Raw genomic sequence first — 15045 nt, 5'->3', positions numbered from 1 at the left:
TTTTAAAACACAAAACGTTAAATTTACTCATGTAGGAGGTCAGTTAAAGTCAGAAACCAGGAAAAACACAACAAATATCTCTGCACAGAAGCACAAGTGGAGCTTGAACTGCACGATATTTATTTATTAAAACAGACGTTTATTATTACACATCAGAGTCAATCTTTCCAAACTATTGGAGTGCAGCGCAGCCTGAACCACGTTGAAAAAATGTCCAACGTTTCCTCACAATCTCTTAAAAATTCTTCAAGAGTGGAAACACTGAGTTTGTCTTCAGCCGTTTTATCCTGAGCTGTTTGTGAAACACGTCTGCTGGCGATGAAAGGGTTAACGTGAGCAAAGCTACACTTTTAGAGCAGCTAAGACATAAAAATAAAAGCCTGGATAAAACTTATAATGCACTAATGCTGACAAATTTAAGGATGGACTAAAGAAAGCTTAGAAAGATAAATTATTACAAGTTTCTTTCCTAAAACCCAGACGTGCACCAATCTGGCTTTTTAACAGCTCTAATTTTTCTGATGCAGATTCAAATTTTGATTAACATCAATTATTTTCAACGGCGAAAAACAGACGAATGAGAAAAGAGTTTTGTAAGAAATGACCAGATTATCCCCATCTGATGTTTAGTTAAATCTGGTTTAGGTTATTTCTTGTAGAAACTCTTTGTTTTGATACATTTAATGTGTTGAGGGAAACGAAAATCTGTTTTTATTGTAGTTGGAGTAAAAATCATCCATTTCTCTTCCCGATGGGTTGACAATATTGGAGCTCAAAACTCTTCTTCATGAGATACAACTGGGTGATTTATCCATTTTTACACATTTTATCTTCATCTTCATAGTTACGTAAAGACACACACCGAGAGGTTCTGATGTTTTATGGATTAATCGGTTAATTTTGTGGTTAAAACTGCTGGTCTTGAGATGTGAGGCGTATTTTTGGAGCTCTGAATGAAAACAGCGCAGTCCTGCTAACAGGTGATGGTCAGAGGAAAGCCCGATAACTGGACATCTTTACAGTCTGCTTTGCTTTGAAGTTGGTTTTAAAGCTACAGCGCGCATCCCGTGACCAAAAACACCGAAGACTTTTATTTTTTCAGTCATTCTTAGACAGAGCGGCGCACTAAAGAGTATGTTGAAGTTTCCTTCTTACCTCCGTCGAGATGCTCTCGGTGTTTGTCCTGGTAGACCCTCTGCTCGCCCTGCTGTCCCCGTCTGACCGCCTGGAACAACAACAACACCCGGACTCAGGTGAGGCGGAAAAAACGCCACTTTTTATCCACTTTATCTCACTTTTACGGCGTGTTTGCACTCCGGGCAGCATGAGAATCCCACCGCTTTTTACCCCCGGAGGCAGAAATTCTGGTCTCATTCAGCGCGTAAAATGAAACAAGTTTACACACACACACACACACACACACACACACACACACACACACACACACACACCGAGCCACCTACCGCCGAGGTCGGACTTTGATTTATTTCCGACTCGTTCACCAGAGAGGACTTGAGGTCGGCCAGGTCTCGCTCCGTGAACGCGTTCTCCTGGATTTTCTCCTCCTGCTCTCCTTCGTCTTTGAACGCTATCATCTCATCATTCGCTCCCAGGTCGTCTCCTCCGCCGCTACTGAGCTGAGGCATGACTACTTCCCTCACCTTGGACTTTTTGCCCCCACCTCCTCTTGTAAAGTATGTTTAAAAAATGTGAAAAGTATGAATAAAGAAGTGACTTTCTTAGTTAAATAGTATCCTCAAGTGTGGAGCGCCTCCAGAAGACAGTGGGGAAATGTTCGCCCCACCACATGCAGAGAAAAAGTTGAGATGTGGCGTCGTTCCCCGGCTGGTTGCTTGGTGGAAGACCAATGTTTCGCTACAACAGCAAACAGCTCATTTGAGCCCAAGACAAGGCGAGGAGTCCCGGCTTCAAAGGCGCCGACCGTTTGATTGACAGGTCCGATGACTTGTTGGGGGGTTGTACGATTGTTTCTGCAGAGGGCTGAGCCTCTTAAAGAGACAGCGCCTCCCTCTGCGCCGCTCAACGCGCATTATTCATGACGCACAGGGCCGGATGCGCGATATTCACGGCCCACTCAGAAAAAGGGGTTTCTGTAATACATTGTAATAGATATGTAATGTTCAGTAGATTTTCTCCAAAATTAGGAAATAGATGAACATTTGGATGTAAGATAAGAAAATCCTTTATTAGACCAACAAGTGAGAAATTAAAAAACAATGTAGAAAAATCACCATGATAACTAAACTAGATTCAAATATGAAAATATCAATACATATACAAAAGACAATACACACACTATACATACATATATATATATACTATTTATTTAAATGTAATACTGATATTATGTTATAACATTTATATAACATTGAAGTTATCTAAATAACTTCAACGTGATAAATAATTATAATAAAATATAATATAAATATATCTAAATGAATAATACATATACATACATGTAAATAAATATATAAAAATATATGTAAATTATAAATTATGTACATGTATGATTTTTTCTAAAAAAAAATTCTTACTAATACTGGTAAATTTTGACTGGTTTTAATTAAACGATTTTTCTTTAAATTGTCTTTATGGGTAAGTAATATTCAAATTTAACTAATTTGATCTGGTAAATTTTTGTTTTAAAATTCTAAAATATCTCATTTAATATTAATTTTTTTGTTAAGAGTTGATGATGTAAAAGAAAGAAGTTTCTTTGCACTTAAAGAGGAAAATGTAGGTTTTTTTATTCATGAATAAAACATAACGTTGAATGTTTTAGTGTTAAAATCCACATTATTGATTTGTTTTGAACATCAGTTAAAGGACAGCAGACTATACCTATGAAAAATAGAAACAAATTGTGTAAAAACTAATTATTTGTACCCATTTTTTAATTATATCACCTTCCTAAATAACATACATATTAAATATAACATAAACATAGAATGTCCCAAATAAATAAGTAAAGATATGTTTAAATCCTTCAACACAAAGTTTCCATGGACTTTTCACATGACTGCTGGCAAACTGTGCAAGTAAACTTTATTTATGTAGAAAACCTAAACAAAAAAATAAAATGATGTAATGAGTCATGTAAATGTTCTAAATACAGAAAAATAAGCTTTACTAAATGTATCGTGCTCCATAAAATGTTTCACTTTTTATCACTTTATAACCACAAACCACGATGTTTTATTGTAATTTTATGCTAAAGATCAACACAAAGTAGTTCTTAGTTATGAAATTGACGGAAATGACAAATAATATTTAATTAAGAATAACAAACATCATAGTTCACCCTTTACAAGTCAATATTAATGTTTTATTTCTGTGTAAGTTAAAATAGCCACGTTTGTAGTTGTGTTTTTCAATTTTGGATAATTGAGGAGATGATCAAAACTGGGGATATTTTTTAATACTCTAATCTAACAAACCTCTGCTGAATCTGAGAATCGACTGAAAATATTTAAACTCCATGTAGATTTGTTTTTAAACTTTCAGTTTAAAGGGGCAGTAGCATGTAAAACATGTATATATATTATCTTCAGCTAATTTATATATAGAAAATCATACTCCCTCATCAAAAACACACCTGGAGTGTTTCTTTGTTTCCTTCATGTTTGAGAAATCCTTTAATCTCCATAGCAACCATTCAGCTGTTCAAAACACCTGGGTGGACATAGCCCCGCCTCCAAGGTGTAGCTCCTTCCCCACTCAGCTCCTTCCGACTAGCCAGCAGCATTTAGCAAACACTAGGTGAAACTGCTGAGCTCATTATAGGAGCTACTTCTCAAAAATGTTGTTAACGGGTAAATAGAGGTGCCATGTTGTGACAACTTCCTGAAGGCGGAGCTTCAGGAAGAGCACAAGGGTTTAAAGAGACAGAGGCGTTAATCAGGAAGGACAATTTCTGTTAGGTCATAGTTAATATATTTAGCATTTTTATAACAACTGAAGATAACACAGCTATTATATAACGTGTATTTTATGTTCCTGGAAAAAACATGCTGCTGGCCCTTTAAATGTTCTGAGTCTTGGGTCAGAGATGCAACAAAAACTAAAACCCTGAAGTGAAACTTAGCAGAGTTGAAGGCTGTAGAGCTGCCCAAGTTCAGCTGCATCTGGTTAAAGGCTTCTCAGTGTTCTGAATGCATGAAACTATATTCTTTCTAGTTTTTATTGTTCATTATAGTTCGCAGTCAAACAAAGAGCAAATCTGCACACCAAACTTATTTTATATGAAAAATGTAAAATTTTGATGTCTTTTTCCTTCTACTTTAAAACTCTGCATTAGTTTGTGGTCAGTTAAAGTGGACTGGATACTTTTGTTCTGCTTTAATGTTTTTATTAATCTATCTTATGCTATGTGTCGCAATTATGAGATGACAGTTTTAACTTAATAGAAACTTTCATGTTACGCTGCAAAAACAAAATCTAATTCCAGAGGAAATTGATTAAACTATTGATTAAAAAGTAAATAATCTGACAGTTAAAATATTATTTCACTTATAGCTAGTACTTTTTCATCAATATTAAGGAGTTATTTGCTTAAAACAAGCTCCTAGTTTTTAATGTGAAGTTACTTTTCAGTGAGTTTTGTCTCATTTCAAGTCTCCTAAGATATTTGAACTAGAAAACAAACCAAGATTTTGTGGTTTTGCAGCGTAAAAAGAAGTTTTAAAACCGAGAAAATGTCTGAACCTTTCATTCAATGCCGATGTGGTGACACCACTCCCATTTCGTCAGCTTTGCTGTAAAAATTAAAACCTTATCTCTTGTTCAGAATAATATCGAATGTTTCAGTGTATTTCCATCAGGTCACAGCGACTGTTCTTTACAACTCAGCCCCTTTTTCAGTTACTTTCCAGCAGTCGCCTGTCACACCACTCACATTTTGGAACAAAACTCCTCATTTGCATCAACAGAGAAGTGGCAGCTCACGCAAGAAGCAGCAAAATGTAGGACATTCTGTGAAAAAACATCAGAAGGCATGAATAACAGAGGCACAGCATGTTTTGGCTGGTCCTTACATCCCCCAGATTTTGTAACAGCCTCCAAAACAGCTAAAAGTGCTAGCCGTTGCAACTGCTTGATTGGAGGAGGGAAAGATGGAAAAGAAAACACAGTTCAAAGATGTAGACTTGAAGTTCTGATGTCTTATCAAACTCATAACTTGCCTTCCCCTGTTTTCCTCCCAACGCCGATGCATTTTTAATGCCGATACAGTAGCTGGTCTTCAGAGTTTTTAATTGAGAAATATTTATACACTCCCATGCTGTGACTTAATATTTGACTTAATCTGAGTCTGTTGCCTTGAATGAGAATGATGATCCACAGCTGGGAAACAGAATTAAATACAAACAGAAAACGGGCACAGTATTTGCATAAAACTGCATATTTATACAATATCGTTGATGCATATTAATAAAAAGATTAAAATGAGCGTTTTTAATGTATGCTAATCTAAATTATAAATGAGTTGTTTAAACTCCTTGTTTATTCGCCTTGATTAAATATAGACAGCTGTTTTTTCCAGAGCTGCGTCTCTGATCTTAAGTGAATATCTGCACTGATGGTTGCAGACGTTCATCACGTGGCTGCAGGTTCACCTGAGGCGACGCACATCTGATGTGAAACAGAAATTCTGGTCTGAACACACTCTCTGTTCAAGGTGTCTTATAAAGACTCTGAACAGCAAACATTTCTGCTTTTTAATGTGTCTTTCACTCTCTCTCTCTTTTTCCTCTTGGTTTGATCACAGTTATAGTTTACCTTTAAATCACCCAGCTTTCTCAGTGCTGAGCCGTTTCTGTTAAACACTACATGCATCCTTCCTTATCATCTTTTATCTCTGACTCTAATGAGTGTCGTCTGTGACATCAGAAAGCTCTGCCAGTGTTGGCAGGAAAGGCCAAAAAAGGAAACAAGAGGAGATTGAAACGATAAGCATCCTACACAGAACACGAGAAGAAAAAAAAGAAAACAGAAGACGCTTTGCTGCTGTGACCCCACAAGACAGGTTTTCACTTACAGTCAGAGATACAGAGCAAGCCATGTGTCTGAAAAAAACAATGGCTGTGGTTCCTCTGGTAAAAAACCCGGTAATTAGCTTCATGTTTATATTTAGCTGTTCAAGTCAAACACTAACACTAAACGTAAGAGACATTTAATATGAGAATTATTTTTAGGCAGTAGCTATGAAGTGTTTCATAAGATAAATAAGGAAGAAAAAAACTATTAATATACCTGTAGCCTATGAGATTAAAAACAAAAACTCAAATACAATTAAATGTTTAAAAAATGTTCACAAAAAAAGATACAAATATAATTAAATTTGGATGTACTACTTGTAGAAATATCCCTTTAAATGCCAGTTAAGTTTGGACAATTAGATCTCATGATAAGTAAAAAAAATGTATCCAGCTTTAACTAGCTTAGCGAAGCAGCTAACGCTAACGTCAAGCTTCTTATGAGCCTGTCGGTGCTAATGAAGGACATAGCTTAGCAGCAGTTGTCAGAGAAAATGTTAACATGACCCCTCTCAGAATATAAAGTTTGTATCCAGATTTAGCTAGCTTAGCCACAGCGCTAAAGCTAGAGTCAAACTTGCTAGCAATGGGAGGTTCTTAACCCTGAGGCAGCTGTTGCTAACTAAGGTCACAGCTAAAATGTGACTGTTAGAGAAAATGTTTACAAGGAGCCGAATCAGAATGTTTAAGCAGTTTTTATTTTGCTTTGACTAACTTAGCAGTGGTGCTAAAACTAAAGTCAAACTGGCTAGCAAGGTATTGTTCTTAGCCTTGAGCGTGTCGTTGCTAATGAAGAACTCATTTTAGTGGACGTTGTTAGAGAAAATGTTACCATGACGAAGGTGAGAATATTCCAAACGTTTGTATCCAGATTTAGCTAACGTAGCCACAGCTAGCCAACATCAAACCTGCTAGTGAGAAGATTATCCTAATTATCAGTTAAATTATGATAATAAAAAAACTATTCTTAATTTAGTAAATTAAAAAATGTTTCACTATTGTTTAAATATATTTATGGCAGATGCCATTTCTAAATTTATTTTATAGACTTTTATCTCCATAACTTAACAAATGACAAGAGAAAGATACGCTAGATTACCTGCAACTGTTATAAATTGTTTGGGACACAGTCGTAGTTTGATGGCTTGTTTATGCCCAACCAGTTTAAGGTGGGGGAAAAGTTTTAAATGGCATATGCAATAAACTTGAAGAGGCTCGTAAATCTTTTCGGTTTATTTAGTTTATGTTTTTGTTTGTGACAATTGAAGAAAGTCCACCCTATTTTTGTGTGGCATGTTGTATTTCCTCCTTTAAAGACCTTGTAATCTGCAAAAACATAATGTACTACAGGTAACAACAGAACAAAAGTTGTGTAAGAAACTGATAATCATGCTGCAGGAAAACAGGAGACAAGTTTCTTCACGCTGGTGTAAATTCATTTGCACCATTCAATATGAAAAGACCATTCCACTCCTTAAGCAGTAGACTTGGAAACATGTTTTCCTTTAAAGATGAATCACAGTTGGTTAAAAAAAAGATTACACACTGTGCATTCTGAAGCAACATCAGGCGCATTAAAGCTGCAGAGTAATTAAATCATGTCCTTTCATTGGGGTTAAGCCACATCCAAGCAAACAGCTCTTAACTAGAACCACTTGTGTGCTTTTTATTGGTAGTTTTCCTACAATCAAAACCATGTCCTCCCAGGCAGCATCCACAAGCCTCCTAGCCAGTTTGATTTACCATCCAAGTTTCTATCAATGAAATCAAAAACGTGTCTGCCAATGCCTTCACTTTGGAGGATTTATGTTTAGCTGTTTTTAAACGTTTGGAGGCAAATGCAACTTCTGCATCCAACATTTCTGAATAGTGTGGTTTGCTTGTTGTCTTATTAAAAACACTCCGAATCTTCAGACAGCCCAGGGTTGAGACTTAAAATTTGTGTTTCTTTTTGGGATTGAAGAGGTTTACATAAATAGGTTACAGACAGGATGCCACTGAATTTGTGACCTGAAACCTTTGAATCATTTCTGATACTAATTTAGAAAGTTTACACTCAGTAGTGGAAAAAAATCACCTTTAAGAAAGGTTGCAGAAGCCCTCTAGAAATGAATCAATGAAAGAAAAAGTTTTTAACCAACTATTGGCTTCTGCTACATAGTTCAGCAAAAGGCAGACATTTTTTAAAATCCGGCAGAAATAAGTGTCACGTGGAAAATAACGAGGCTTGTTCAAGATTTGGTTTGCTGAGTGTTTGCTGATTTGAATCCGTCTCTTTTGATTTAGCAGAATGCTGTTGCTTTACCTCTTCGTTAACTCCTAATCAAACATTTATGAGTGATACCACAGATCTGCAGTGGGCTTTGGGGATGAAATCAACAAACATAAACATCGGAGGAGAAGAGCTTTGAAAACATATTGCTGCTCTTCTGTGGAGGATCAGTGGACGGAGATGCAAACACTTCACACACGACTTCGACTCAAACTCAACATCTAAAATTAGGAAGATTTTAACTTTTTCTGGTGGCAAACAAAACAAATCAGCAACAAGATATAGTAAAGAATATCCAGAACTGTATTAAAATTAGTTCAGCTGCACAGTGGAGCAGTATTTTTTTTTTTTTACCAATTATTTATTAAAGTATTTTGTTCTTCATATAGACACAGAACAACACACCACCAGGCGCACACAAACGCAAACTCAACTAAAAGTAAATAATAAACGTAAAAATAAACTCCATGTTATATTTATTTATAACTCGGGGAAAATCTCTTGTCATAAGTGAAATAATTTATATATTCAATATTAAAGAAGTGTTTACTTAAAACAAGCTCATGTATCTTAGTGAAACGTCAGTTTGGTCTTGTTTCAAATGTACCTGTGTACATCTGCAAACGGAAATCTGGCTTCTTATGTTATCTCTATCTATAAAAACAAAAATGTATTACAGGTATTTCTGCATTTGTCCTGCTTTTATCTCCACAGCAGTTTAATAAAAAGGAAAAGAAATCTGAATTTGGAAAAGAGCTTTATAATAAAGTGCATTGAGTTTATGAAATCAAAAACGATTTGGTATAAAAATAACATGAACCTCAGGTGATCTTACAGGAGCACATTTTTAAAACTTTTAAAACTTTTCATTTGAAACATTTACAATTACTTTAAAATGCATTAAATTGAGGAAAAATCTGGGATTGTCCAGATGTGATAAAAATGTTAGAAGATTGTGTGAAAGTAGAAAACTTTCACACAATCTGGAGTTTATTGCTAAACCAGCATCAGGCAGAAAACAGGAATCATTTCCAACAGTTGTCACAACATAAAGTAGTTTAAAATGGAGATGGACAGATCTGAAATCAACAACTGTATCCATCTGAGGAAAAACTCTACATGGTCTGATCCATGAAGACAGATCTATTCAGTGTATTTCTATGCTTTGTGCATACAAGAAATCTGTTTTTGGAAGAGCCATGTCTTGTTTAGTTATTTACATTATATTTATAATTCCTATTTTCCCTTTCTGAACCATTTGAAAGAAGGTGTGGTCATTTCTTTTTTACATAACTAACCTATAGTTTTTGTCAGTTTTCGGTTCTTTATTATTTATTTAACTGGCTGACTCAACACATGAAAGTTGTTTTCACGTGTTAGATCAAGATAGTTAAGATATTTGCGTATTTAAATCATAAAATAAGTTTGTAATTAAGTATATTTATGTCTGTGTTTTTAAAAAAAAAACTTTTAAGTCAATTCAGCTGTTTTTCTGTACGCTATCGGCATCAGATGATACTAAACCTCAGACATCCGTATTGGTACCGGAAGTTATAAAAAGTGGTGCATCCCGTGCAGCACTGATAAACAGCAGCAAACCCGTAAAATCCCAGCAGATTACGACCACCACAGATGTTTTGGAGTCAGAGAAAAATAATGTAGCAACTTACCCTGTAACCATCTCCTGGGCAGCAGTGTGGCGGTAGGAGTTCCTCGGGGTTGCTGGTTCAATCCTCTGCTCCGTCTGTCGCTGTTATGCTGTGTTTGCTAGCTGCACAAAATGGTGCAAGTTGAAATTACAAAAAAGTAAAAACACGCCAATTTCGACAAAAACTCATGTTTTTCGCTAAAACGTTTTTTGAGCTAGAATGAAGAGTATTTTCGGTCTTATCGATACACTTTTTTCGCATCACACAAGTCACATGATCAACCGTCGGAAATTACGACTGGCGAAAATCATGAAGAAGACGACAGGAAGTAGTAGGAGGAAGATGGTTTGTTTTTGTTGTTTTCGGATGATGTGCAGCCGGCTCCACCAGAGCTCTCACAGCGTCACACTTCATAAAAAAGTTTTGAGTCATTCCAGCATGTTGAATCTATCACTCTTCCATAAAATGGCGACTATTACTAACCCTAAATGCCGTAGCTGCCAAGTGGGCGGGCCTTGTCGCTCCAACGTCTCAATAAGACGCTGGCGTCTCCTCTGATTGGCTGATAGACGGTATTTACGTCATCACCATAGATTGTGAAGATTTTTAGTGACTTATCTTTTTCTAGTACGATTTTATTTTAATCTCTTATTTAATGGAAACAACGGAATTGCGAAATTGTGTTTTTTCGACTTTAGCAGAATATAGACAAAGAATTGTGCACATATAAAGAAGATGGACTCACTTTGGCAGGATGAATGCTGCCAGGACAGAATGATCTGTTTACTGAGAATCAGACTGAGAGAAGGGAGATATTCCTTTCAATTCTTGCTGTGATGGAGACTTATACAGTCTGTTAATGTTTCTCTCAGAGAGCAGCAACGTTCTGGATATTTTCCAGTTTCTGGAGGCTTTTGCAATGAAAAGTCCTTTGCAGGAAAAAAAAAACTGCATAAATCAGCCTTGTTGCATCACAGAGGGTAAATATGTTTGTTAAAAGTTCTTTTTTTAAAAAAAAAAAAAAAAAAAGGAAATATGTTTATCTGGTTTTGTTATGTTGTAATTATGTTATTTAGATAAATTATTTCTATTCTGGTATTTAAAATATAAGAACTTACACATAACTTTAAATATTAAATGACTGATGTTTTGATCGGTAACTCAGTACTTGAGTAGCCGGTTTTACAAAGTACATTTTTACTCTTGAGTTATTTCTTGGACGGATAGTTTTTAAATTATGTAAAATGATGTGGAAGAAATGCCACTCAGTATAATTTTTGGCTCCTCTGAAGAAGCTCATGTAGTAAAAGTGTTGCCGTGCACCAGGAACACTTTCACATATCTATATGTATTTATTTATACAAATGTACTTTTTAGTATTTTTTCTGTGTACTCCAGCAATGACAATAAAGTTAAAATAAATCTAAATATGTTTGATTTCTCTGCTCTTTGTCCAGGACGAAGGTGAGCTTCCCAGCTGTTTCCTGGGAGATCCAGAGTTTCTGAACGACGAAGGGACAACAGGACCAACATGAGGCAAACACCAGGAAGGAACGCTGAGAACAAATTGACGACTCTGAGCTGCCTCCAACTGCAGCTGTATGTAATCACTCCTGTTCTTCGTTCCTGCAGAAGAGTGAAAGCCAGCAACACACACACACACACACACACACACACACACACACACACACACACACACACACACACACAGCCCTGCATATGTGATTGTAAATCCAGTTGTTCTGTGAAGGCCTCAGAAGAACCTTAGAACATCTTAGGGATCGAGTTGTTGTGAAGTTAGCAGCTTTACAGAACCGTTGCATGTTACTGTTTATGTTTGTAGATTTTATACATGCACACCAAGCTGCAGGGCAACAACCTGATTCTTTTCCTTTCCGTCCAAAGCGGCGTTGCCACGGTAGAACTGTTTACTAAACGAAACCTGGAGATGTAGTTGTTATTAATTTAGTGCAGAGGAAAAATAATGCAGAAAAACTGTTTAAGAAAAACTCAAAACCACTCGTATTCTTCTTTTTTCACGCACTCTGCGTCCGCTACATAGACTCACTGCCATTGCAACTGATAACAACACCACTTTTTGTATCAGGATTCAAAACCAAAAAAGTTTATTTTGCGATTATTAAGCAGTGATTGTATGAACATCAAGGTGGTTGATTAGCTAATTTACACCTGCGATACTGATGATTTGTCAGAGTTGGTTTGTAGAGCGCTTTATTTTATTTTTTAATTGAATCAAAACACAGAATTCTGCAGCACATCTACATGTTGAGTTTGTCAGAGTCAAGCTAGCATAACTGAGCTAGTTCCCTCTCCTTTGCTATGTTTTTTTCCTGAGTTTGTAATCTATTTCTACTGTTGACAATTACTAGCAAAGCGCTGCGTTCCTTTTTTATTTACATATCAGGTGTTCTAAACTTTTAGCCCGTTATGTTGACAACTGGACAGTTAAAACCATTGCTAGTCATTACAGACACTCTCCATCCAAGCTTGAGTTAGTTTGTAAAGTAATATGTGCAGAAATGTTAGCCTCAAGCTCAGAAATATACCACAAAAAATATTTGTAGTTGTAATCAAACATGAGCATTGACTTGTGAATACTTTAATTTTTAGGTTTTTAAATTAATATAAACAGCAAAAATAAAACAAAAACAGAAAACAATGCTTCCTTCTTCTTCAACTTCACATAAAATCCCAATAAAATGTTGAACATTCTGGTATCATAACACAAACTTAAAAATTACTACTAATGATAATTTCACTAAGGTCACATATGTCCAATGGATAGCTGGAAACTCAAAATGCTTGAAGAGATGGTACAAAAGGTAATACAGAATAGTTAATGTAATACATAATGCATCAGCAGAAAGTCTAATAGTTTAAAGCCAGAGAGAATAAACGGTTTCCACAAGCTGAGAATGTGCTGTTTGCTTCAATTGACACGGTTTTGGTTACATTGGATGAAGAAAATGAGGAGGAGGATCAGACCTTGGCCTTCAGTGTCCAGGTTACTGTGCCCTCCACTAAGTTAGTCACACACACACACACACACACCCACACACACACACACCCACACACACACACACACAGGGAGAACCGTGCTGTAATCTGGGAGGCAGGAAACAAAGGGCCTCGTTAATGCAGAGACTCACATGGGCCTTTGATGTGGAGCCAAACCATTCACTCCTCGTTCCTTACACACACACACACACACACACACACACACACACACACACACACACACACACACACACACACACACACCCACACACACACACAGAATGTCAGACACATGCACAAGTGCCTTTTACCACAGAACGAAGCAAAATGCTAAAAAGAGAATAATCTGCCTGTGTGGAGGCAACGTGGCTGCTATTTAAAGCTTCTTGTATAAGATCTAAACCAACACGCTTACAAGCCACAAAGCGACCCGACTCTTTCCTATTACACATTCTTGCCCTGTATTGTGATACCAGTTCCCATCATTGCCCCTTTACTTTACTAATCACATTACTAACATGTCATCTGCTTCTGAAAGTTAGAGCTGTAAATTATTAGTGGATAGTTAAATTAGTCACTACCTCTCACTGAGGCTGTTTTCTAACTTACAATAATGTGAACGAATGATGCACAAACACTCTGGTTTCATAAAAAAGATGCATTTTTGTTTGTTATGCAGAAGGAGCTCCAGTCCGGACAGCAGATGTTGCAGAGCTGCAGACGTCGTGGAAGACATGGTGGCGTTGGGTTGAAGGGTCGTCCTGATGCAGGATGAGCTGCACCAGAGTAGGAAAGTAACTATAGTAAAAATTTTAAAAGCAAAAAGTTACTCAAGTAAATTTTACTTGTAGAAATGTTTTTATTAAGCTCTACTCTTTCATTTAACTTGAATAATTTATTATAAAGTATTTCTGCTCTTTCTTGAGTCAAATTTCAGAATTTTCTTCCCACTGAATGAAAAACAAACATATTTTAACCAGAAACCCTCCAGTCACAAAACTGCAGTTTCTGTGAAAGTGTCAGAAGTTTTTTATTTAAAGAAACTGATTTGGAAACATTTTAGTTTGTCTGATTTTCTTAATTTTTGTTTCTTATACGATTTTTTGTAATTTTGGTTCTTAAAGTACCAAAATCTCAAGTCGACTTTACATTTTGGTTTGTCTGATGATGTAATTTTTAAATATTAAATGAATAAATTAAATAATTTGGTCAGTTTCTCAGTACTTGAATAGACTTTTTACCACATACATTTTTACTCTTCAGTAGTTTATTGAACGATGCCACGATTGGCTCAAGGTCATAACAAAAACAGGAGACCATGCAGAGGTTAAAGTGCAGAAAAAGAAACATTTATTAACCAAAACTATGATGAATTGAGAAAGTCAGTATCAGTGGCTAATGTAAATGCTTGGATTTGTTTCACGACATTTTTCCTTTTGCTGGAGTAAAAATATGTTTAATCGTTCTGCTCTTACTTGAGTTCAGTTTCTGATTTCTCTGCCACCTCTGGCTGCAACAATGCAAAAACACCAAAATCTTACCAAGTTTTGGTTTAGTTTCTAGAGAAAATATCATAGGGCTCGTCTCTTGGAAAAAGACTAAATCATCTTACCAGTAACATTTCTGAAATATTAATGTTATTTTACATTATTTTAATGAAAAGTATTAGCGCCACTGGAAGATTATTTCATTTATAGCAACATGTTTTTCCCAAGTTATAAATGAAATTATTTGCCAGTGGAACTAGAACTGGGTTGCTAGGTAACGGGCTGGGCTCGGCTGGGGTTGCTAGGTAACGGTGATCTGCCAGTGGAACTAGAAGGTTTTCAGCAATATTAAGAAATTATTCATTTAAAACAAACTCCTATATTTTGCTAAAAAGTTACTTGCAAGTTAGTTTTGTCCTATTTCATGTGTGCGAAGATGTTTGCACTAGAAGTTAAACCCAAAATACTTGGCAAGATTTTATGTGTTTCTAGTGTTTAATCAAATGATATTCCATTTATTTTAATGTATTTGTCCTAAAAATATATTCCAAGATCTTCTGATGATT

At 36.0% G+C, this 15045-nt stretch overlaps 1 protein-coding gene and 1 long non-coding RNA gene across 6 annotated transcripts in view; one reads left to right on the top strand and one right to left on the bottom strand.

Annotated features, from left to right (window-relative positions):
• The window catches only part of tcf7 (transcription factor 7), a 77175-nt gene extending 75112 nt beyond the window's left edge, over positions 1-2063 (bottom strand). The window contains exons 1-2 of one of the 5 annotated variants that reach the window (XM_044140387.1): positions 1464-2063; positions 1156-1225 (exon numbers count right to left, since the gene is read on the bottom strand). In XM_044140387.1, the coding sequence (XP_043996322.1) occupies positions 1156-1225; positions 1464-1646 (253 nt within the window). In that variant the 5' untranslated portion in view covers positions 1647-2063. The remainder of the gene's footprint in view (positions 1-1155; positions 1226-1463) is intronic. The other 4 variants (XM_044140391.1, XM_044140388.1, XM_044140389.1 and 1 more) reach the window with 4 other exon arrangements.
• LOC122844689 lies at positions 1105-14667 on the top strand. The gene is made up of 3 exons (XR_006372918.1): positions 1105-1253; positions 11432-11573; positions 13672-14667. It is a non-coding gene; the product is annotated as an uncharacterized LOC122844689 (long non-coding RNA).
• Positions 14668-15045: the final 378 nt, after the last annotated feature.

This window comes from Gambusia affinis, linkage group LG15, assembly GCF_019740435.1.
Source record: "Gambusia affinis linkage group LG15, SWU_Gaff_1.0, whole genome shotgun sequence".
In the NCBI taxonomy this organism is placed as follows: domain Eukaryota; kingdom Metazoa; phylum Chordata; class Actinopteri; order Cyprinodontiformes; family Poeciliidae; genus Gambusia; species Gambusia affinis.
This window is presented reverse-complemented; position numbering and strand designations above follow the sequence as displayed.